Source organism: Schistocerca nitens, chromosome 9, assembly GCF_023898315.1.
Source record: "Schistocerca nitens isolate TAMUIC-IGC-003100 chromosome 9, iqSchNite1.1, whole genome shotgun sequence".
In the NCBI taxonomy this organism is placed as follows: Eukaryota; Metazoa; Arthropoda; class Insecta; order Orthoptera; family Acrididae; genus Schistocerca; species Schistocerca nitens.
In genome coordinates, this window is record NC_064622.1 from 112964782 (window position 1) to 112991762 (window position 26981).

At 39.2% G+C, this 26981-nt stretch overlaps 1 protein-coding gene across 1 annotated transcript; it reads right to left on the bottom strand.

Moving 5' to 3' along the window:
* Positions 1–5412: 5412 nt before the first annotated feature.
* Positions 5413–26902, bottom strand: LOC126203844 (queuosine salvage protein). Its single transcript, XM_049938219.1, has 7 exons — positions 26500–26902; positions 26196–26426; positions 25933–26092; positions 22494–22607; positions 14483–14597; positions 6883–6953; positions 5413–5732 (listed from the first exon to the last, which is right to left on the bottom strand). The coding sequence occupies exons 1-7, from the start codon at positions 26608–26610 to the stop codon at positions 5503–5505; spliced, it is 1032 nt and encodes a 343-aa protein (XP_049794176.1). The 5' UTR covers positions 26611–26902; the 3' UTR covers positions 5413–5502.
* Between the last annotated feature and the right edge of the window lie 79 nt (positions 26903–26981).

Consider the following 26981-nt stretch of genomic DNA (forward strand, 5'->3'; position numbering starts at 1 on the left):
CGTTATGGATACCTAAGATCCTTAAGGAAGTCTCTCCCAAGACTCTGCTCAGGAAAATAGGGGTCCAGAACCCAAAAGTCTTGACAGAAGACTGGAGAGTGATAACCAGACGGTTGCTCCAGAAGGATGAACCATGGTGGTGGAGGTTGGTGAGAAGTCCCTGAAGGCGATGCAGGAGCAGGACCTGAAACTGTTTTTAGGGTTCTCGCAGGTCACCGTCAGGGTTCTCAAAGACCTCAAAGATGGCAGCAAGACAGAGCCTGGAGGTGCTGCAGATTAATCTGCAGCACAGTAAAGGGGCCTCTGCTGCCCTGAGTCACTGCCTGGGGAGACAGGAAGTGGACATGGCCCTGATACAAGAACCCTATTTATACAGAGGGGGTGTATCGGGCCTCAGTGGCACTGGAAGTAAGCTGATCTGTCATAGGAATCTAAGAAACTCAAGAACATGCATCTATGTAAGAAATGTCATTTCTTTCACGCCAATGATGAATTTCTGCTCTAGGGACTTAGTGAACATTAAAATGCAGCAATGTGAGGAAGGTGTCACGAGGGAAATTACTTTTGGTCTCAGCGTACCTTCCTTATGAAAACAGCTCTCCTCCTCCTTTGGAGGTGAGGAGACTGGTAGAGACTTACCATCGGCAAAGTGATCAAGTGCTGGTGGTATGCGACGCCATTGCCCACAACCTAGTGTGGGGTAGCAAGGACACCAACAGTAGAGGTGAGTACCTTCTTGAATTTCTTTTAGCTAACAACTTAGAGGTCCTGAACAGGGGCAATGAACCTACATTCAGGAATAGCAGAAGGAAAGAAGTAATTCACATAACCTTTGGTTTTGGTTCCTTTATGAAGGGGTAGCTATGTCAAGCAATGGCATGCGGTGTTGGAGCCATCCTCATCAGACCACATGTACAGCAAATTCAAGGTTGAAATGGGATTCAGACAGACCATGACCTATAGGAATCCTGGGAAAACAGACTGGGAGACATATTGGAGGGAACTTGACTTAGGCTTATCGGAAATTAAAAGCTCGATAAGGAATCCAGTAGAATTCGAGGAAGTAGCAAAGGCTGTTACTTCTGCCATAGTGACCTCATATCAGGACAATTGCACAATCACCAAGAAGTGCACAAATGGGAGTGTGCCTAGGTGGAATAATAACTTGGAAATGCAAAGAAAACAGGTATGGAGACTGTTTAACATTGCAAGACATAAAGGACAATGGGCTAAATATCGTGAGGCTCTTGTCAATTACAATCTTGCAATCAGACAAGCAAAGGAGGCATCCTGGAAGGCATTCTGTGAGGAAGTGGAGGGCACGGCTGCACAAGCCAGATTCACACGATTCTCACTAGAGTACCAACCAATCCAGGAGGTACGTTGAGGAAGGAGGATGGGGAATATACAAAGACAGCACATGAGACACTGGAATTGCTCCTCAAAACTCACTTTCCTCAATATGCTCTGCTGGAAAACACAGACCAGTATGTGACCAGAGATACAACGGTTCTCAGGTACTCGAAGAGAGCACTGAGAATCAGCCAAGGAGTGTGTGAACTTCAACAAAATCCAGTGGGCAGTAGGAACATTCCAACCATTCAAGTCACCTGGCCCAGATGGAATTTTTCCAGCTCTCCTGCAACAGGCAGGAGAAAAGCTCATAAGAGTCCTATGCAGGCTATACGGGGTTAGCCTAGTAGTAGGAATCATTCCCAATGCTTGGAGGGCAGTGAAGGTTGTCTTCATTCCAAAGCCAGGGAGAACTGATCATACCAAGGCCAAGGATATGAGAACAATCAGTCTGTCCTCCTTCATTCTCAAAACATTGGAAAAACTGGTTAATGTATACGTTGGGGAGAGGAGGCTAAGTAGGGTCCCTCTACGCTTGAACCAACATGCATACCAACCAGGTAAATCATGTGAGACAACTCTCCACCAACTCGTTGGGAAGGTGGAAAAAGCGCTTCACTTCCAAGAAATAGCCCTCTGCATCTTCCTGGATATTGAGGGGGCCTTTAGTAACACGACCTTCGATTCCATGGTAAGGGCAGAAGAGGTGCATGACCCGGGGACCACTATATGTAGGTGGACCAGGGCCATGTTTAGTGGAAGGAAGGTAGAGGCTACCATGATGAACGAAAAGATGGTAATTAAGACCACTAGAGGCTGCCCACAAAGGCAAGTTTTGTCTCTTCTATTGTAGAATCTGGTGGTGAACAAACTCATTGAGGAACTAAGTTTTAGACAATGCTTCTGCTAAGGATATGCAGATGACCTTGTCATAGTAATACTTGGCAAATTCACTGACACAATTAGGAACATGGCACAAGGAGGATTGGACATGGTGCAAAAATGGTGCATTAAACAGGATCTGAGAGTTAATCCTAAGAAGACTGTTGTGGTGCCATTTACAAAGAGACATATTCAACATTCAAGCTGGAATCTAAAGCTCTTCAATGAAACTCTATCTGTGAAGGGGTTAGTGAAATATCTAGGAGTAACCTTGGATGAAAAGCTAACTTGGACCCCTCACATTAAGAGCATCTGCTCCAAGGCAAAAAGTACTCTAGAGAGTACTAGGAGGGCTGTGGCAAAAACTGGGGCCTAAGCCCCAGGGGTATGCACTGGATATACACCACAGTGGTTAGACCTAGGATTTCCTACAGGGCCGTGGTGTGGTGGAAGAGGGTAGAACAGCGGGTTGCTGCTAAGGAGCTTGCTGAGGTGCAGACATTGGCCTGCTGTGCCATAATGGGTGGAATTGGCAGCACACCAACTGCTGGAATGGAAGCCATGCTCGGTATGCCTCCACTTCACCTTTGAGTCAAGAAGAGACAGCAGCTGGGGCACACAGACTTAATATTGACAAAAACTGGGTCTCATTCGGATATCCAGAATGACACACTAACATAGTGAGTTAGGTAAATACAGGAATGGCTGGTGAAATGCCTGCCAACTATATAATAGCTCCCAGCTATTTCGACAAGCCTTACAACAGAATAATTGGAAGTAGGGAGCAGTGGGAAAAACAGTTCGACGCCGTATGGGGGACATCGTTTGGTTCACCAATGGGTCGAAAACAGACCAAGGCATTGGGGCTGGGGTGTACGGGGTTCAGCCAAGTCTGGAGAGCATCATCTCGCTAGGAAAACTGGCCTCTGTATTCCAAGCTGAAATTACTGCAATCAGGGCATGTGTGGAGGAGAATATGCATAGGTGCTACAATGACCATGGCATCTACATCTATTCAGACAGCCAGGCAGCCCTGAAATCATTGGCAGCTCCTGCAACAAGATCTAAGATTGTTGCAAATTGCCACAGGGCTCTGGTGGAGCTAGGGGGAAGCAATAGTGTGGGTCCCTGGCCACTCAGTGATCTGTGGCAATGAACAAGCCGATACATTGGCTACAATGGGGGCAACAACTCCATTTATTGGACTGGAACCTATCCTGACAATCACCAAGGCTATGATCAAATTAGAACTACGGAACTGGCTTAGGAAACAGCAAGTAGGATATTGGACCAAGGTCCATAAACAAAAACATGGTAAGGTAATGATGCCCAAGCCATGTTTTAAAAGAATCTCAGTAATCCTGGGATTGGACAGGAAAGAGATCACACTCATGACTGGACTGAGGACCGGCCATGGGAATTTCAAAAAACACCTACACACTACGGGTATAATGGAAGAGGATCCAACTTCGAAAGCATGGCATTGGAGAGTAAAAGATACATAATCTTTGGGAAAACTAGACCTGAAGAAATTGTGTCTAACAAAAAACTGGTAGAGGGACTCCTTACACTCTTTAAGGGCACCTAGTTTCGGTGCGGGCAGTAGCGGGTCAGACCTAAGCTGTTTTAGCTTCCCTGTTAAAATCAATCAATCAATCAATCAATCAATGTGTGCATATCGCTATCCCATAACTTTTGTCACCTCAGTGTACTATTATCGTCCTGCCAGTTATTTTCTATAACCCATGTCTGACAACTATGCACCCTTTGATCCTTACACAGCGGAGGGTACCAACATACTGCCTGCTGGAGAGCGCAGTCTTGCCGGTGTTGATGAATTGTGTCATTGACAACGGATGGGTGTGGGATGACCCACAAGCTATTGAAATCATTTAACAAGGAATACTGTTACTGCACATTTTGAGTTCATCTAGTTCTGTTTCAAAATCGGTCATGAATTGTATTTTCTCAGATGAAATTGGAAGTCCAATTTTCCTTTCTTATTCTCACAAAATTTAAGTTGTTGTGCAACAGTGATGTCTTTGGTAGTTAGTGCCATATCACCTGCAAAGGCTACACAATCTAGTTCTACATCTTTTAGTTTAAATCGTACGTGGTGTGTTGACACAGTAGCACTTGCATTTATTCATTCTCTTAACAGTTTTGTCAAGGGAACTTCTGAATTAATAATTATGGCAGCCCATCCAATAATCTGTGCATAAAGGGTGCATGCACCATGCATGTAAAATTGCATCCCAGTTACATTGCTTTGTAAACTATGTATAGGATTAGTAAGCATAAGATGAGTTATAAAAGGCTTGTTTAGATTTATTCAGCGTGTTTTTGTATTAATAGTAGGAGTTTTCATTTGGCTGAGTATTACCTCTGCACAACTGGACATCTCTGTTGGTAGTGCTGACACACTCATCCACCAGTTGGGGTACTTGAAGGTGTGCACCTGCTCTATTCCACATACTAGAAGACAACTTCTACCAGACTACGGATGTAAAGATGTTGGGTTCAATCCCTGGTCAGACTTAAGACTTTTATTTGTCACTGATCATTTCTTTTATCTCTTGCAATGTTTATTAACATAAGAAATGCCAAGCCATACTGTTGTTCAAATTTCAAATTAAACTGTAGGCCCCTCTATAACTGGCTGGGTAAGTTAGTGCAAATGGTCAGAGGAAGGTAAGGGCACAGCACCTCAAATAGGACAGTGTCTAATAAAGCTCCGATGTGCTCAAGCAAGCCTTAATGACAGCTTAACTTTTACTATATTTTCAGAACCTTGAAGAAAGAAGAGCCCAGAACTGAAAGAAAATTAAGTGATACTGTTTGAATTTTATAAAAAGAAAAATGGAATTAGTGTTGTTCTGTATCGCTGCAATTATAAAGGCTGCTCAATTTGGTTGTGTTATACTGTCAATTAATATGGATGCAGCTATACACATGCATGAGGTAAAAATTTTTGTTAACTTGTAACGAATGTTGTTATCTGTCCATTGCTGGTCTTGTTGTGCAATACATAGGATACTCCAAGTGATCTTTCTCATTTTGGAAGCTTTCTTTTCTTAACAATTCAAAATATAACTTTTTTAAATTGCTCCAGAATACTATAATGCAAAGTATTTGTCGAGGATAAACAGGACACTTTTTTTATATCTATAGAAACAATTGTTTATGAACTTCACAGTCTTTATTCAAGCTATTTTCAGATTATCTGCTGACATGCAACAAAAATTAATTTTACTCCACACTTGATGTTCAGTAATAAATACAGCGCACTTTGTGAAAGGGAATATATTCGAGAGAATCTGCATGTTCTCGCCGGTAGTCCCATAGGTAATGGTCAATAAGAACTGAGTTAACTGTAACATTGTTGATATTGTACTCTTGCAGAAGTTGCCTCACTTGTTTGCAAACACGCTCAACCACTTCAATCGAAACTCCTCGAATTTCAACTTCTTCTCGGCTACCGTTTGCTAGTATGTGACCTGTAACAAATGTAATTTGTTTATAATCATAAAACAACTTTTACTGTGAATATGATATTTAATACTAACTCACATGTAAAGATCACCCACTAAATTGACAAATGAAGAAAAAAGCACCGATACACCATTTAAGTGTCTTTATTAACCATTATATCTACAACACTATGGTGACAGGTAGTGAAGGACATTTTTAAAAAAATGCAACATGGATTCAGCACAAATAACAAACTCCCAGAAAATAGAAAAATATTATGGGGTGGAAGTACATCTTTATTGTCTTCCACTGAAGCAAACATACAGATATCATGTTACTCCATGTTTTGCACCACTGTTTGATTTGTTATACATTTTGTTAAGCCTGAAACATTTCTCAAATACAGGGCAGCAGGCTATGTTCTCTGGTTTTGAACTAATATCTTAAATGTGACTCAGATATGCTCATTAGAATTCATGTCAATTCATTGGTATCATTTATTTCAGCTAATTCCAGGCTCATGGAGTTGAAGGCATAATATGTCCATGAATGATCTCCTGAAACTTGAATCTGTAAGCAGTCTATTGGCATAAAGAGTAAACCACAACTCTGAGGATGTACATTAGTGTGGGCAAGCTTCTAGTTAATTACACACTACACATTTTCTCTAACAATGTACTTCAGCATTTAGCATATGTTTTCAGTGCGTCAAATAGAAAAGCAGCCGCAGTAGCTACACCACTGTTGTTACAACAAAACATACTTCTGCTACAACATGTATATCTGAAATTTCAGGTAAACTTCTTATGGGTAATGATAAAACAATGTTATGGCTGCTGGCAATGGGTGAAACATTGCAATATGATGTGAACTCCATCTCAATTTTTTGTGGTATTTTTAAGGAACTGCCTTGGAATGATTCATTTAATGAACCTGTAATGATTGTGTTATAATTCTTAATAATTTAATGTTTACACTTATAAATGATGGCTTATCTGTTATATAGTTCCCTAAAGCCTGCTAAAAGTTCTGTGTGCTGTCCATATTTAGAACAGATCATTAACCAGCAAGGTATGTACAACTACAGGATCCCCTCATCCGGTTTTAACATGCAACTGAACTGCTAGCCAAACAAAAAGGACTCTTTGAACATTTAGTAATAACAAAGAGACTTACCAGATTTTAACAGCTCCATGAGTTCATCAGTATATTTCATTGCTCCAAAATGGACCAAAACCTGTGGGACCCTATGAAAGTAACAGAAAAAGACTCCATGTATATTTCATTTTCATTAGATTGTTGTAAGAAATTAAATGAAGCCAACTACATTTATTACTTTACATCACTTTGGGTGGCTTCTTTAATACATGTACAGGCTACCTAGAAAAGTAACTTCCCGTCACATGAGGCATAAGAAGTAGTGGGGGAACAGCCACTTAACTGACTTGTGCAATAGGGGTCAATGTGCATAGAGCTGCAATAGTGAGAAAGCTCCACTGATTTTTAGTTGCTTATAGCAGTCATTCATGTGCGAGTGTCAACTGAACGTACCTCCAACTGTTAACTCCATTTTGTAATATAGTTTGTAGCAGCAAAAATATCTCAAAGATGTTCACATTAATGGTGACTTTTATGCTGTATGCAGGCCACGTGTGATGAATGAAGGTGTCGAGCTTCAATGGTTTCATTTTTTTAAGGGTAGAAAGACGAAAATTCGTGGTGATGACAGATGTGACCATTGATCTGTAGTCAGCAATGAACTGGTATAGAAAATTGACGAAACAACTTGTGAAAACATACTTGTTACAACTAAATGATTAGACAAGTTTATGCAGATTTACAAGCATGTTTTGCATGAGACTTTGACTAAACCATTAGATTACCAAAAGTACTGCATTTTTTTTGTATCCAAAACTCCTGCCTGAAAACCACAAAATTCAATGGATAAGTGCTTCAGTTACCTTCCTTTTTTGTTATGATACAGAAGGAGAATAGAATCATGATCAGTGATAATACATAGGTTTCCTACGCTAATAAAGAATCAAAATAGCACTGGTGTCCCCTCCAAACCAAAAAATGGATGTCAAACTCTGCCTGGCACATAGGTTATGGTCATGAATTCTTGGGATGCTATAGGAATCCTGTTTGTGGATTTTATGAAATGTGGAAAGGCAATCAATTTTCCTCATGTAAGACATTGAGTAAACTGTTAAGATCCACTCAAAACAAGTGATCACCAGTGTTGTGTTTTTGCACGATAATACTCAACCACACTTTGCCCAGCATACACAAGAATTGTTGCATCATTTCAAATGGGATGCTTTTGAACACCTATCGAACAGTCTAGACTTTACTCCAAGTAATTTATCTCATAACACTTTGACTCCAACGAAGAGCTTTAACATGCTGTCATACGCTAGCTGCAATTTCTGCCACCAGAATTTAATGCAGAGGGAATCTGTCAACTTGTTAAAGAGATATGATAAATGGTTAGATGTGAATGGTGATTATGCAGAGAAGTAATATAAAAGTGGTATCTTAGAGCATTACTAAGAAATTTTCTTAACTTTCATATTTTATTTATAGCCTAATGGAGGTTATTTTCTTGATATTCCTTGTAAAAGTCCATTAAATTAAAAGATATCTGAATTTAATCTTGACTTAAGTGAGTATAGAAAACACACTCAGAATGTGAGATCTGTATATGAGATCTTCTATGCTCCTGCCTCCACTTCAGTTTGTTTGTCTAGGTCTGAATGAGATGTGGATTCCAAACTAAAATATTATGGTGTGTTTTAGTAAACTATTTTCCAGTTAAATAGCAATTTAACTTGTGTTCAATAGTCCTCTTGTATCTTTACAGCTTTCTTGTAGCATTTAAATGTGGGATCATTATTCTTGTCAGATCTTTATAAACACTAATATTTTGTTATCTTTCATATTGTACCACAGTATCCAGATGTCATGTGGCAAGACCAGAAAATAAATCAAGTAACTCTTGACAACCTCTTTCCCTGATATCTTTAATTACTGAGCAAGTCTTTGTCAATTCTCCCTGAGGCTATGCACTGCACTTGAAACTTGACAGCATCACCTGCTGGTTAACATCCATGCACACAACTCCTTAACTGAAACTACTACTTGGGTGTAATTGCCCCAGCAACATGGAAGGTAATGACTCCCGTATTCTCACTGCTCAACTGACATTTAAATATGATCAATTAGCTATAAGTTTTCAGTAGCCTCTACTGAGGAAGTGTCTAGGAAACATGTTTACGCACAGTTCTTTCTGGTGAATGGATACAAATGTGATATTAGTTACTGGAATGCATGTCTCTCAATGGATGGAAAACAAGCCAGTGCCTGTACTGACATACTATTTGTCCCCAAATTAATGACTGATATTCTAAGATGCAGTGAAGATCTCGACTACTTCAGAACACATGTCAGTATAACTCAACAAATTAGCAAGTGGGATCATGAAGTCATTAAGACACTGCATCCACATTCAGCAGTAAGGACCAAATCTCCACTGACAATGATGACAAAATTATCTGAGTGCACAGCATCGAGGTTTCTTTAAAATTCATACCAAATACAGAAATCAAAGATGAAGACATTTGGATATTATAGCAGGGCCACATGGCTAATTACTAAAATAAACATGGATGAGCCATCCACTTTGAAACAGACTAAATAGAAGGAAAATGTGGCCTTAATGACACAGCAATGGAGATAAGTCTTCAGACATAAAAGTGACTTCAGTTGTACCCCAAGGGAGTTTCATAGGTCCATTACTAATCACAACATATATTCATGACATAGCAGACAACATCAGAAGTTCCATGAGGCTTTTTGCAGATGATGCTAACACAGTTGCTCGAATCCGATCTTGCGCAGAGATCTACTGTGATGCCAACATCTGCTTGGTTTTCAGTAAAAAGTGATCAACTCGCATTTTATCACCTATGATGATTCAAAAAGATCAGTGTTATTCCTAGAGTTTCATTTCCTGTTTAGTGTGGCCATTGGTTTCACCAGTACCACACACACCTTACCCATTATCCTGAGCATCAGCTGATGTGTCTTTGCAGAACTCAGTTGGTACAGTCTGATGCCACTTGAACTGCTTGATAAGAATGTCAGGACTGCAGCATTTAAGCAACTCCACTGCCAGTTTCTCCTCTTACAAAGTTTCTTGTACATAGTTTTCTGTGAAATGAATGTGAGACTTTCAGGCTTCGTCACAACTCTTCTTAGTAAAGATAGATGGGATAACAAATCAACAGTCTCTCCCCCCCCCCCCCCATGTAACCATCATGGCATTTGTATAATCTGTTTAGTAAAATCAAATGGCTGGATGGTGATTTTCGAACACATGAAGTGACTGACTGCAAATACACTGAGGTGACAAAAGTCATGGGATAGCGATATGCACATATACAGGTGATAGTAGTACCTCATACACAAGATATAAAATGGCAGTTCACTGGCAGAGATGTTATTTGTTCTCAGATGAAAAGGTTTCTTAACTGATTATCGGCACATGACAGGAATTACCAGACTTTGAATGTGTAATGGTAGTTGGAGCTAGAGGCAACAGACATTTCATTTCAGAAATCATCAGGGAATCCAATATACCAAGATTCACAATGACAAGAGTGTGCCAAGATTACCAAATTACAGGTATTACCTTTCACAATGAACAACACAGTGGCCGACATCCTTCACTTAATGACAATGGGCAGCGGTGTTTGCATAGAGTTGTCACTACTAACGGACAAACAACAACAAGTAAAATAACCACAGAAATCAATGTGGGATGTATGACAAATGTATCCATTACGACAGTGCGGCAAAATTTGGCGTTAATGGGCTGCGGCAGCACATGACCAACGTGAGTGCCTTTGTTAACGGCATTACATCACCTGTGCATGGAGAGCTGCATCAAACCAGTCTCAGGACTGAAGACCACAACAACAACAACACATCACCTGTAGTGCCTCTCCTGGACTTGTGACCACATTGAGTGGACCCTCGATGACTGGAAAATTGGGGCCTGGTTGGATGAGTCCCAATTTCAGTTGGTAAGAGCTGATGGTTGGGTTTATGTGTTGTGCATTCCCCACAAAGCCATGGACACAAGTTGTCAACAAGGCACTCTGCAAGCCAGTGTTAGCTCCATACTGGTGTGGGCTATGTTCACATGGAACAGATTGGATCCTCTGGTCCAACTTAACTGATCATTGACTGGAAATGGTTATGTTTGGCTAATTGGAGGCAATTTTCAGCCATTCATGGACTTCATGTTCCCAAACAACGATGGAATTTTTATGGATGAAAATGTGCCACGTCACCATGCCACAGTTGTTCACGATTAGTTTGAAGAACTTTTTGGACAATTTGAGCAAATTATTTGGCCACCACATTGGCTGACACCAATCCCATCAAAATTTATGGGACATAATCAAGAGGTCAGTTCATGAACAACACTGCACTGGCAACACTTTTGCAATTGCAGACAGCTATATAAGCTACATAGTTGTTGTGATCTACGGGTAGTCTCTTTGATTACTAATCAAAACACGCTCAATGTTAGGTTCAAGCCCTACCAGCGCTTAAATTTTGAATAAAAATCAGCATTTATAGCCGAGCACTTCCAGCATAAGAAGGTACCCTCATTCTGCCAATGGCCTTGTCAAAGATGACATGAGCAGATGGAGGTTCAGGGCACTCTCTTGCCCATGGGGTGAGAAACTGCCCCTAATGGCAGAAGAATCAGCAATGATCAATGGCATGAGGATGCAGAAGGCACTGGAAACCACTGTATTAAACACACGTAATGCATATCCACAGGACATGTGGCCTGTAATTGAAAATGAGACATTATCATCTCTCCATTGGCAAAAGATCCCGGAATAGTCCCCCAATTTGGATCTCTGGGAGGGGACTGCCAAGGGGGCGGTCACCATCAGAAAAAGACTGAACAATCAACAAAAGGATAACGTTCTACGAGTTGGGGCATGGAACGTCAGGAGCTTATACATGGTAGGGAAGCTAAAAACCTGAAAAGGGAAATTCAAAGGCTCAATCTAGATATAGTGGGGGTCAGTGAAGTGAAAAGTAAATAATACAAGAATTCCTGGTCAGATGACTATAGGGTAATATCAACAACAGCAGGAAATGGTATAATTGGAGTAGGATTTGTTGTGAATACGAAGGTAGGTCAGAGAGTCTGTTACTGTGAACAGTTCAATGATAGGGTCATTTCTATCACAATCAGCAGCAGACCAACACTGACAATGATAGTGCTGATATATATGCCAATGTTGCAAACTGAAAATGAAGAGATAGAGAACATATATGAGGATACTGGATGGGTAATTCAGCACGTAAATGGTGACAAAAATGTAATAGTCATGGGGGACTGAAACGCGGTTGTAGGGAAAGAAGTAGAAGAAAGGGTTATGGGAGAATATGGGCTTGGTACTAGGAAAGAGAGGGGAGAAAGACTAATTCAGTTCTGCAATAAATATCAGCTAGTAACTGTGGATACACTGTTCACGTATCACAACAGGAGGACGTATAATTGGAAAAGGCCAGGAGATACGGGAAGCTTTCAATTAGACTCAGATCACAATGCAGTAATGACAAAGAGTAGGCTGAAGTTTAAGAGATTAGTCACGAAGAATCAATGTGCAAAGTGGGATACGGAAGCATTAAGGAATGAAGACATACACTTGAAGTTCTCTAAAGCTATAGGTACTGCAATAAGGAATGGCTCAGTAGGCAGTACTGTTGAAGTGGGATGGGCGTCTCTAAAAAGAGCAGGCATAGAAGTTGGAAAGAAAAACATAATTACAAAGAAGGTAACTGAAGAAGCCATGGGTAACACACGAGATGCTTCAGTTGATAAATGAAAGATGAAAGTACAAAAATGCTCAGGGAAATTGAGGAATACAGAAATACAAGTCGCTGAGGAATGAAATAAATAGGAATGGCAGGGATGAAAAATATGATGAAATCCAAAAAGAAATGATTGTCGGAAGGATTGACTCAGCATACTGAAAAGTCAAAACAACCCTTGGTGTAATTAAAAGCAAGGGTGGTAACATTATGAGTGCAATGGGAATTCCACTATTAAATGCAGAGGGGAGAGCAGACAGGTGGAAAGTACATGGAAGGACTATATAAGGTAGAACATTTGTTGATGTGATAGAAGAAGAGACAGGAATAGATTTAGAAGAGATAGGGGATCCAATATTAGAATCAGAATTTAAAAGAGCTTTGGAAGACTTAAGATCAAATAAGGCAGAAGGGATAGATAACATGCCATCAGTATTTCTAAAATCATTGGGGGATGTGACAACAAAACAACTATTCATGTTGAAGAAAGTGATAAAGGCCATTGAAAGAATGTATACGACACACCTGTAGGAGTGCTCAAAAAGAACATGATAAATGAGATACAAGCGAAATTTTATAAACTAATAGTAGCTTCCACCTTGTTGTACACAGCAGAATGTTGAACTCCAACAAGGAAGATCCTAGACAATTGGAAACATGAAAAATGAAGTTCTTCAGCTCTGTAAAAGGTTGCAGCACAGAATACAAAGTCACCACATAATTAGCTGTTAATCCTGTAGTAAATAAAACTGCACAGAACAGAAAAGAACAGATGGAATGTGGCGTGAATACGTCAGAGACAAGGATCACAAAGCAAGCCTCAGATCATATAACTCACTGCAGAAAGGATTTGTATGCAGATTGACACCAAGAAGTAGAACAGTAAATGCTGACTGCTAAAATGGATCACAGTGGAAATTGTCTCAGGCCATTCAGATCAAAAGGCGTAGAATGCCAAGTGTAAAAATTTGAGTTATTTGAGTTGAAGGACATGAAAGGAAGGCAATAAATGAAAATGGCGTGAGACAGGGTTGTGACCTATCCCACATGTTATTCAGTCTTTACATAAGGGAAACTAACGGAGAATTTGGAAGTGGTATTAAATCTGGGGAAGAAGAAACAAAAATGTTCAAGGTTTGCCAATGACACTGTAATTCTGACAGAAATGTGTTAACATCTAATACAAATTTATGAGTTACGACGTCTCAGAAGAATTTGTTTGGGGTGTAGTGCTATACGCAAGTGTTTTGTGAATGATTATCTGTACAAACAGGCAAAGACTAGAAACTTCTGAAATTTGTTGACACCAAATAATGCTGAAAATTATATGGTAATAATGATACGCAGTACTACACCAGATTGGGGAAAAAATTGCTTTATGACACAACTTGACTAATGGAAGGGATAGTTTGAGAAGACACATTGTGAGCCACCAAGGAATTAATAAGATAATGGAGGGAAATTTTAAGGGTGAAAATTGTTGCAGAAGACCAGGGCTTGACAGTCCTGCAGAAAATGACATCTGGTCAAAATGTTCACAGAGACTGAGAGGTACAGTCAACCGCCACACACTGGTTCCAAGAACAAGCAGCAGACTTTTATGAAACAAAAACAAAGAAATCCATTCCATAGTATAATAAGATATTTCAACTGTGGTGGTAAATATGTTGAGATATTGTACAATACTTCCATATCGGTTTAATAAATTCTTCCAGGTAACAATGTTTAATTTTTGTTTATAAACCAACAAAAACACTAGTATTTAAAACAAAGACAACTAAAAAAATAAATACACTGTTACGACAGTTTCTGAACTAGTTTGCTAATTTAAAAAATATATCATTGCAACAGATTCATAGGATTAACATACCTGTAATCTGCAAACATTGAAAGGGAATCAATGTCTTTGAAATAACCTAGACCTTCTCCCTTGAAGCAGGCCCATATATCACCTATGAGGATTTGCGCTCTCTTGTAAAATGATACTGAAATGTAATTAGAAACTGACATAAGCTGACATCAACTAAAATAATTTTTTCGTATCCAAAGAAAACTTAAATGCGAAAAATTATAAAATTACAAAGAGACATTATGGTTGGCCATACTAATATTTAGATGTGTTACTGACAGGCACACGTAACTGTACAATAAACTATTCACACTTTCAGAATTGTTAGGTCCTCCTGTTAGATGATATGTCTTTCCTCCTTGTGAGGGAACTAACAGTTTCAAAAGTTACCACAGTTGTTTTGCTTTTTTATATGTGTCTATCAGCAGTACTTGGAATTTCACTTCTTAATAATATTTGGGCAGACAGATATTTCAAGAACTTTCCAGAAACATAAATACTAAATAACAAATAACTGAGGGCAATGGGATTTGAACTGGCGCTAACTGGTACACTGTACTGCCTGCACCACAGCTTGCAGTAATATTTGTATCACTGGCTGTTTTTGTGTACATTGTGGTGCATGCACCACAGTATAAAGGTTACCATCACTGGCTGGCTTGCTAAGGGTTGCCAGTTCAAACTTGACCATCACAGTTATTTGTTATTTAGTATTTATGATTTCTGGAAAGTTCTTGAAATATCTTATATTTGAATTTTTTTCCTTCCAGTAATTTTCAGGTTTGCAGCTGGATCCTATCAACATTCTGCCACGATATTTCAGACCAGAGACATCCGACCACCCTCAGGTGAGTAGACAAGACCCGATGCAGTCATGATATAAGATGATACCATGACCGCATCAGGTCTCTTCAGAACTTCGTTTAATCACCTGAGGAAGGCCGGACATCTCTGGGCTGAAATATCGTGGCACAAAGTTGATGGAATCTAGCTGCAAACCTGAAAATAACTGGAAGAAGAAATGCGCCGGGTAAATTTCAGAAGCTGTATTTGTAATGTTTGTATATTCTGGAATAACATATGTTTGTGGCAACACTGACGTGCCATAACACCTCTGGTGTGCAAAAAGCTCTTTGGGGCCAAGGCGGCCATTATGTTCTGTCTATGTGATACTTTCGATGTGTAATGACGTATATCTGAAGTGTGACAATAAATGTGCTCATTGTTTTAATAAGTGGATCAACAGGTTGTTATTTATAATGATAAGGACCCAAAATCCCACATTGATGACCTCGACGTGATGTGAACACACAACCTCCAAAAATTGACATTTCACTATTGCAGACCGAATGTGCTCTTCTTGTGGCCAAGTTAACTAGTAAAAGTTGCGACATGCTACTACAACGACAATAAATCAGTGAACTCAAGCAAACGCAGGACAAACTCAACTCCCTTATCGAGCGTACCGAACAGACATTACAGAGCATGAAATCCGAACTCGCCTCACTTCGAGGTATTCGCTCTTCGCACAAACCGCCGTGCGCTCAAATCATTGACTCATTGCAGGAGTGTTTGAACGCTAACGACGCACCCCGTGCGCATAGCATGTTATCAATCACGAGCAGCGCATGTCACAAACTCAATACGACTGAGGGCCCTCCAGTCAGACACCGGCCGCGATGCCTGAATCCACACAAACTCAAAGCGGCGAAAGCAGTCATCTCAGGCCTATTAAAAGCAGGCATTTACGCCCATCCTCCAGTGATTGGTCGTCACCGATTAATCTCACACCGAAGAAGGATGGTTCCTACAGACTCTGTGGCGACTATAGACGTCTCAATGACCGCACAATCATGGACAATTATCCAGTACCGAACATTCAGGACTTCACTTCTCAGTTGGCAGGTGCTACAATTTTCAGTGTGGGAGGCTGTGAGAAAGCGTATCACCAAATACCACTGTACGAACAATATAACCCTAAAACGGCCTGGATGACATTTTGATCTTTTCTTCCTCGGAGGACCACGAACATCACATCTGGGCGCTGTTTGACACATTACAATCCCACGGTGTAATCGTCAACAAAGACAAATGCAAACTGAGACAGGATTCTGTTGTTTTTCTGGGACACATAGTTTCAGCCGATGGTATCCGGCCCACACAAGAGAAAATAGACATTATCATACAGCTGCCGATACCAGAAACATACCATGAAGTCCACCGGTTCTTAGGAATGATCAATTTTTTCCGCTGCCACATTCCAAGAGCCGCCGAACTACAGGTGCCCTCAAAGACGCACTGCGCGGGCCACAAACGTCAGGCGACAGGCACGTGCCGTGGACAGAGGTCATGCGAGCGTCTTTCAAAAAACTCAAAACCGCACTTGTGGAAGCCATCACGCTTGCCCATCCACACCCGGATGCAACACTTTCGCTCACCATGGACACTAGCGAAATATCTATCGGCGCAGTACTTCAACAACACAGAGGAGAGGTAGTGCAACCTCTTAAGTTCTGATACTAAAATGTAGACTTTCACGGCCGGAAATATCATGTCATTATAATTATCCGGGCTGTTATGCCGTGGTCGGTTGATGAATTCTGTGTCGATTCCCAACGTTTCGTCTCCGACTGCGGGAGACATCTTCAAGGGGGTTCGTAGCTCGATGAAAGGTTCAACACACCCACTGGCTCGCTACTGACAGTCAGTAGCAAGAATAAGTCAAATTAAATTGCTGAAAAACAAGAAAACACGTTTACGAAAGATTAGGTCTAGTCTCAATCATAGGTAAACAAACTTACTTTAGTGACAATAAGTTAGATTACCGAAAAGAAGAAGAAAAACACATTTACAAACATTAGGCCTGGTCGCAACTGTAAGTAAACAGAGCTACTACCGTATGTGCAAAGTTTCCAGATACTGGAACTTAAAATTTACGCTGTTTTTATCAAAATAAGAGTGAAACAACAAAGGGATAAACTTTTCTTAACTTGCTGGAACAGAACAGAACAATTAAATGAGATTCTATAAGTCTTACTGCGCTAAAATGTACACAAGAATACGATCATAACCCTACTTTATGTTCCTTTCGCGTTTTCTGGAATAATATGCAAAGAGAAGTGAAACCTTTAATAGTAAGCTTGCAAAACACACTAATACACGTATTAAACTAGTTTCCTGAACTAAATTAAGTTTTATTACAATCTAAATCACTTATCTGTACAGCAGCACGACACTCAGTTAGCTTTAACAGAAAATATGTACCTAGCTTTTTAAAAAATCATATATAGCCTATGTCTACCCAAATATTGGGTTATTAGAGTATCGTGTAAAAATATGAAGTAAATCCCTCAAAAACTTTTCCCCTTCATAAATTTGTAGATATATGTGTCTACTGACAAATACGACTCCTGCAAGCAAGCATTTCCCAGAAAATCTGTCATAATTTTATAAATTTCTCAAACAAATTTTCATTTTTATTCAGGTCACAATTTTCTTGCAACTATGCAAGTCAAAATGAAAGCAGAGCTCTTATGTAAATGGTTTTACAAAAAATGATGTCACACTTTAGAAGGAATGGAAGCAGATATAAGAAACATTAAATGAGGGACTATAAAAGGTGGAGTTCTATATGTAATATTAATAGTACTAATAATTTCAGTTCATTCACTGCCTGTCCTTCCGTCAAGCACATGATGCAGTTAGGTAATTTTGTGTCTGATTCTAGAGCATCTAATTTTGGTTATTGTATATGAAAAGCTGTACAAATAGGCACCTCATAAAAAACAAGGGTTAAAGAAACTAGTATATGTTAAGTTTTGAAAGCAGTGGACAATGAAATACAAGACAGAGTGAGAGAGGAGAGAGAGAGGTGGAGTGTTATTTATAATGCAATCAGAATACAGGAAGCAATAGAATGAACAACATTAAGTGAAAAATGGTTCAACTCCTTAAGGATTTTAGGCCTGATTCTGACTGTAAAGTAAAAAGTAAAATTTGATATGAAGTGAAACCTCTACTTAGTAAAGCGTTTCTGATTTATCTATATGACCTCATGATGGATTGTCTAGTATGACAATTCCACTGTTAGGATGATCCTGACCATGAAATCATCATTCAAGATTCTCAGTCGTACGGTTCCACAATGAAATATCCTTGGGTCATTTCCGATAACTTTGCTTGCTTTCAGATGAATATGTTTTCAAACTAGAATGCCCCTCTCTCCCGACACAACACACACACCTGTATGGCTAGACTAAACTATATTTGTCCAAAAGTTAGCAAAGTTATCAGTCTTGTTTATGTGCCTTTCAGTGACTAAACGTCTCTACTGTTTCAGGACTTTGTTTTCTTATTCTTAAATTATTTACATTCCGCCATGCTTTTCCACTGGCATACTGGGCCATTTTTGTTTTAGTATAAAAAAATGATATTACACAGTGGAAAAATCAAAGTTAATGAACTATGCTGATGATATATGCTTCACCATCTGAGGCCGTTACGAACAGTTAACAATGCAAAACAATAAAGAGAACTTTAGTATGACCAAAGAATGTCATATTTATGTATAAACTCACAGTTAATAAGAGAAAGACAATCATGGCGAAGTTCCTGTTAAATTATAATCCATCTCAAGTACATACAAATGCCAAAGTGCTGCCTCTAGGTGAACATCTGATAAATTCCTAGGCATTACGATAGGTTAGCATCTTATAGGGAGTGCATATCAGCTACAACTACAGAAAGATCAGCTGCAATATTTACTTCTGAAAACATCTTGCAAACATAATAATTCTTCAAACAAATCTACTATGGATTAATTCTCTCCCATTTGCAATACTGAGTAAAGATTTGGATTGAGGAACCTGCAATATCTGTATGAATAAGGTATTCACATTCCAGAACAGAGCAGTTAGAAAAATAGTCAAAACGAGTAAAAGTCATTTCTGCAAGGATTATTTCATAATGGGTACTTTGCTAATTGTGTATGGATACTTTGCTAACTGTGTACATAGAGCATGTTCTTAAGACAATTGTATTTGCAAGAAAGAGTGTAGAAAATAGCACAATCAATAGACATCCATAATTACAATAAATGAATTACAGATAATAATCACACAATAACAAATTATAAAATAGCCATACCACAGCCCCTGTTACTGGTGAAGACATAAGCAACACTGTGGAAATCTTTTATATATCAGTTTCCAAAATGTTGGTGGCAGTAAATATGTATATACATTTAAAAATATCTGATTATAATATCTAATATGCTATTATTGTATATATTCATTATATTTATGGTATGATAATGTTAAACACTGTTAAGTTATTATAGACAAATAAAGATTGTTATTACTATTATTTTCCTATGCTGAGCCACTGGTCATGGGTAGTTCTTGTGAGTCATCCACATTACAAGCAGGGAAATGAGGTGAACCTGGACAGCTCAACTGGTAGATTCCTGCCCATGAGGCATAAAATCCCCGTACAGCAATAATACCTGTGGTCATACGTCTGGACTAAGAGTCCAAACAGACATCCTCCTTCAGTGATCACTTGTGGCCTTATAGAGCTTTACGGGACACACACACATTATGAACAGTAAACTTTTTGAGGAATGCAGTGCAATTAGCAGTTGCATACTATGCGTCAAGTACCAGGGTAATTGCTAACATCTGAAAAGTAGCCATATAAGCCCTATAACAATGGTCACTTGCAAAGGGAAGACATTTCTTTTGCTTGCTTAAGGTAGCCTTAAAAATTTACTAATGTCAATAACACACTACCACAACTATAATTGAAAGTAAAAAAACAACCGAGTAATTGCTGCAGTATTTTAATATTTTCTTCATGTTCATCTTTAGGAATTAGTGAAGGAAGCATGCAAAATCTGTTGTTATTAGGGCCACAATTAGCTTCCCTGTAACTAGGACAGTGTCCATGGCAAACAATGAGAAAAACTACTGCTTTTTTGTTCTGATCACAAAAATTATTTGTTAATCAATCACTGTACATTATGCATTTTGAATTAGTTCCATTATCAGATCTTTGAAAAAAAAAAATAAAAGTAACAATTGAAAATATAGACTACAAGTAGTAGACAGTTCAAAGTATCATGTCATACAGCCGGCCAACATGTAGTGCCCGAACAATATGGCTTACAAGGAAAACAATTACAATGTCAATGGAAGTTACAAAGCCTTGCTTTACAAATTTTAAACAGAGTGTAGCCTAAGAAAGCAATAATAACTGAAATCTCTATGTTAATAACTTATTACATCAATACCCATAACCATTTATTATGTAAAAACAAAAGACTAAAAATTGGCTTCAAAATGCAGTCGCACACAGAAGAGCAAGTCATGCAGAAATTGCTGAAACCCTGCACATAAACATATATATGGCAATTCAATACACAAATGAGGGTACCGCATGTGATGTAAGGCACAATACTTTGTATTGGTTGTTTACTACTTTAAGTCTCCAACACTGTGTTTTTTGGTAAATTTTAAATCACTGCTGTTGTTTCGTCACAGATCTGATGGTGAGGCTAATCAAAATGCATAATGTACAGTGACTGACTAATAACGAATTTTGTTAATCACAACAAAAAGAGGCTACCAACAGTGCTGCGTAATGGTCACAGATCGCTTATAGGACATTATGTCCAAAGTTATCCAGCAATAACAATAATTAAAAATTGTCTAAAAATCAAATGTGAACTGATATCTTAAATTTGAGGGTTGGAACTTAAATAGTGGCAACTATTTATTCACGTTTGCACCTGTTATTGTCCTTAAAGTAGTCACCAGTGTTGTGTAGAACCCACTGCCAGTGATGTGGAAGGTGTAGTATACCATTAGCAGAGCCTGTTCTGTTGACGGTGCGAATGGAGCGGTCTACTGCCTGTCGAATCTCTGGAACAGTTCTGAAGCGAATGCCACGAAGTGGTTCCTTCATCTTCGGAATCAAATCAAAGTCACAAGGACTTAAGTTTGGGGAGTATGGTGCATGGTATAGTACTTCCCAGTCCCTTTGACCGAACAGAGCAGCCACAGCTTGCACTGTATGTGCCTGTGCATTGTCGTACAAAATAATGTGTGGGTTGACGCAAAAAGTGTCACCGCTTCTTTCTCTTTTTCTGTACAGTAATGCTGATTCCCTGCACGCCTCTTGAAGACCTTGATGACACTGTCATTCTGTATGACCTCTTGATCCAACTCCATTGCTCCTGTTTTGAAAACATAGTGACACCATTACATTAGACTGCTCGCTCACAAGTGACTGTGTTTTCCTCGATTGTGTGCACTCCAGTGACATGGGACAGGCGAGTCCATTTGCTTGGAGGTAAGGTAGGTATTTCAACATGTGCTATCAGTGACAATAGTAGATTCCATTGCATAGTGTCTCCACAGCAGTGTTGCCACTATTTAAGTTCCAACCTATGTATAAACTACTTAATCTTGTATAGATTATTCATTGGTATCAGAAGTACCATAACTGGAATTTGTCAATATCATTTTACTCACGGGTTATTACGCTTGCAAGTGGTGTTCTCAGGTATGGCACCATAATGATTTGTTAATTTCTACATAATTTTGGTCTTGTAAATGGAATTTACAGTACAGGAAAGGTAACTATAAACATTCATTATTACGCATTGTAAATCAGATTGTATTAGCAGCCAGAAAGTTAGTAGTCTTTGCAGCACACAGGTATTGACTTTACTGGATGGAACCAAAGTTATTAGAGCATAACAGACTAATAAATTTGAAAAACTGAGCTCTACACCATAAAGTGCAAACAGCAGCAGCTAATAAATTAAGGTATTTTATGTAAAGTTGCCTGAAAATGGACTTGATTAACATTTAAAATCAAAATGCATATACTGTGGACTGCCAAATATGAACAAAACTAACAAAAATCCTACTTGTGCATGCACTGCTGTGAAGAATTAATATACACATTAACAGTGGTTCACTAAATTATATCTGTAAGATGTTAGTAACATACAAAAAATGATTATTACCTGCATAACCTTCAAATTCTGCCTCATCTCTGAAACAGGGAAAATTGTCGACCACAAGCTGAAGCAATTTCTGAGCAGAGTTTTGGCTTTCTTTTAAACAATTCACAAATGACCCTAAAAATAAAAGCAATGTTACTTTATTTTGTATTTCACATGGGAAACCATTCAAAAATACTTCATTACACATTAAAGTTTTCTTTTTCAGAAACTGTAACCCATAATCGGCCCCATAAACTTTTTCTGGGTTGTACAACATGTCATTCTGTAAGATAACGCACCAATGCACCCTGTACCAATGCCCACAACTGTAGTGGCCTCCATCAGAGTATGTTATACTATTGGGCCAACAAAACTCTATTTCATAGCCATCACTCCTGCTTCTAAGGAGCAAAAAATAAAATTATCGAGTGTTGAGAGTGGATAGGGTGGGAGCTGCGTCCAGTTAGGATCCACCAAAGTATGATGGTGTTACGCTACATGCGCCAAAACATCTGAAATCACCTGTGAATATGGATCAGTTTACATCAAGAGATACTGTCTAAAAGAACTCTGATAACAGTGTGAGAACATCAAATGCAGTAAAGTGGCAGCCACTCAACTTAAGTGTACCAGTATTATTACAGTATGCACACTCTTGCTGAGTTGGTTTCATTCTGGAACCAGCCCCTAGACAGTAGCAGGCCAGTCTTTGCCATAGCCTTTGTACAAGTATTAGTTGGACAAACTTCCATCGAGACTAGAAGGGTTGGGAGGGAGAAATTAAGTGTTAGGATGGTTTGTGATGCACACTCACACGGTTCATTTGGTAAGGGCATTGCCTGCAAAAGGTGAGGTTTTAAGTTTGAATTCAGTCCAAGAAATATTTTACAATGTGAAAGAATTTCATTATTGTGCATATTACACTGCAAAGTGAAAGTATCATTCTGGTAACTTAAGATGTGCAGGGTAGCCAAGTTCATAGCCTAATTCTTCTACTACTAGTAGATTACTCTACAGAAACGTCTTACTTCTTACAGCACTATTTCTGATATTCTGTTATGGAGAAGAAAGTTGAAACATGTTCTGCCACATACAATGCAAAAGCACTAATTTATTGTATTTTGAAGGTACACACTTTCATCATTAGAAGTATCTACACACAAGAATCTTCACTGCATGGAACACATTTACAAATGTTCCTCACAATAGTGCCCTTTAATGTACGAAAGGTAAAATGATAAACATACTTAAAACAGGCAATAAGAAACTCGTGATCAATTCACTTGTACCCATATCTTCTACTTAAAATGTAGCACATTAGCACCTGTCTTTCTGCATCCATATCCATACTGCGTAAACCAATGTGAAGCGCACGGCAGGTGTACTTCCCATTGCACCAGTTATTAGGACTTTTTCCCCATTCCATTCAAGTATGGAGTGCAGGAATAATAACTTTTTAGATGTCTCTGTGTGCACTGTAAGTTCTTGTTCTCATAGGGGTGAACAAATAATATTGATACATCAAAATATTGATATACTTTTATAATAATATCGATCACACCGCCAATATCTTAACTGTTGATACATCAATTAATCAATCTTAAACATTGGATATCAAAAGTGGTACTTTTTATTGTTTCAAACCAAACAATGGAAACTCCAGATAGGAATATCAACAATGTAGGAAAAGATAGATTTCTAATTACCGTAAAGAAGACACATCATGTTGGAGACAGGCATGATTAAAAGACACTAACATGTAGCTTCCGACCACAGCATTCATCAGTAAACACACACACACACCTGATTAAAAGACACTAACATGTAGCTTCCGACCACAGCATTCATCAGTAAACACACACACACACACACACACACACACACACACACACACACACACACACACACACACACACACACACACACACAAAAAGCAAGCACACCTCATGCACACACAACCGCCAACTCAGCATCTCGGGCCAGAATGCAACATCAAATGGGATGCAAGCATCAGTCTGGAGGAGGTGGGGAAGGGGAAGGGATAGTAGCTTATGGGTGGGAATAGAGACGAATGCTGTCTGGTGGAGTGTGCAGGGACCAGACTCCAAGAGGTGCAGTGTCAGGAGGGTGTGGGGGAGGGAGGTGGGGAAAAAAGGAACACAAAATAAAAGGAGTGAGGAAAGACGGGTAGATGTATTGGCAGAGGGCTGAAAATAAACAGGGTAGGAGATGACAGGACACAGGGAGTGGAAACTGTTGGTGTGGAGGGTGTGGTGACAGTATGTTACCGTAGGATAATTACGGGAGTGGATAACTCCCATCTGCACGGTTCAGAGAAGCTGGTGATGGAGGGAAGGATCCAGATGGCTCAGGTAGTGAAGCAGCCATTGGAAACAAACAAGTTATGTTCAGCTGCATCTTGTGCCACAGGAAGGTCTACTTTGTTCTTTGCTACAGTCTGGTGGTGGCTGTTCATCCTGGTGGACAGCTAGTTGGTAATCATATCAATATAAAAAGCTGTGCAGCAGAGCTGGTAAATGTTCAAAAATGTTCAAATGTGTGTTTAATCTTATGGGACTTAACTGCTAAGGTCATCAGTCCCTATGCTTACACACTACTTAGCCTAAATTATCCTAAGGACAAACACACACACCCATGCCCGAGGGAGGACTCAAACCTCCGCCGGGACCAGCCGCACAGTCCATGACTGCAGCGCCCTAGACCGCGCGACTAATCCCGCGCGGCAGCTGGTAAATGACATGGTTGCTTTCACAGGTGACCCGACCCAAGATGAGGTAGGATAAATCTGTGATAGGACTGGAATATGAAGTGCTGGGTCAGTGGATTAGGCAGGTTTTGCACCTGGATCTTCCACAGGGATATGATCATTGTGGCAAATAAAAAATTAATAAAAATAAAAACCTTGTGCACACTCCACGCATAATAAATTAATTTTAAATGGTGTTTGTGGACCTTGTAATTCTGACATAAAGTTACACAGGAAGAATGGGATAATATTGCAAATCAATAGCAGTATGGCACAACTGCTGTACTGGTCACAAAAGACGAAGCCACCAGCTGATAAACCAGATTGTTGTGAACATCTTGGTGATCACATATATAATGTCCAGTATATAAAAAAACAAAGCTGCCATGCTGCTATATTGATAATTTTATTAGATTTATTTCAGATTATGTATGCACATCAATAACAACATTTTAATAACAATTATACATACGATATCCTACAGTATTAATTAATGGTAGCTGTTACTCTCTGTTGATTTATATTTTGTATTACTCCACAACTCTCAATGTTTCTCTTCAGAATATTAGTACAGAATACGTCGGACGAATATGGGCAGTTATTAAATAATCATGACATCCCATATGACTCGTACAACTGTTTCATACATTTCAAATTATGAAAAAGTTTTAAATAATCCAAAATTATGCATACCCTGATACTTGTCCATAAGTACATTCCCCACTTCTCTTAAGCAATCTACTCTTGCATGTAGCAATGGGACATCAGTTTCCTTATCACCACGAAGTATGTGCCGTAGTTGATCCAGGGTCACATTGGAACAAAATTTTGCATCAGTCATGGGCACTCCTTCCTGCAAATCCATAATCAGAAATTCACTTGGGGCTGCAGGAACGTAGCTATTGCTTGTTATAGCAATAAACTTTTTGTTGTGTAGTCTATTCTCACTGACGTACCGAAATTGCTCTGTTTACAGCCGCACAAAGGGCAAAATATCCTGTGTATGTTTTTCCTCGCCAAGTTACTTCCCATTTCTTGGCACAGCCCTCTGGATACCAAAAGGAAAAATTTAAGGTATCCACAAGAAACAACCAGGGTACAGCTGATTCATTATCGGAACTAGGGTGCAACTCATTCTGTGAGAAATTTTGAATAGTAAGCTTCCCACACTTCAGAGCCCGAAACACCTAAAACGAGTTGTTCATGAAATGATATGAATGTGTAGGTTATGTTACGGGCAAATCATCGTATAAAACTCACTTCCTCTGACAAGAGTTTTATACCATCATCTACAATTGAAACGTGAGCTGCCCGCTTTGCAATAAGTTCCGCCGATAATTTAGGAGATAATATTCCGATAAAGTTCTCCATCGATTACAATTCTGCTTCGAACAAAAAATACTAAAAATACGCAAAGTAAAGATTATCTGCTACGGATGGCAAGCAGGATTAAGGGTTTTATCCTGTGAGTCGCACACACTGTGGGCTATTCACTCTCCTAAACAGGTTGCAGCAGCAAATATTAATTTCATCGCACTTTCACTTATTTGTGAACATAATAAAACTGTTCTAAATCAACCACAAATCCCAAACACGTCTGTCAACACCTTCATGCAAGCATACACAACACAATCAAACCAAACACTTTAAAGTAAATATTCGCGGCGCGTCTCTGATCAGAGACGTAACACGTGGTATTAGGGAAGGTTGGAACCCTGCAAAAGTGATGTTGAATGTTGTGG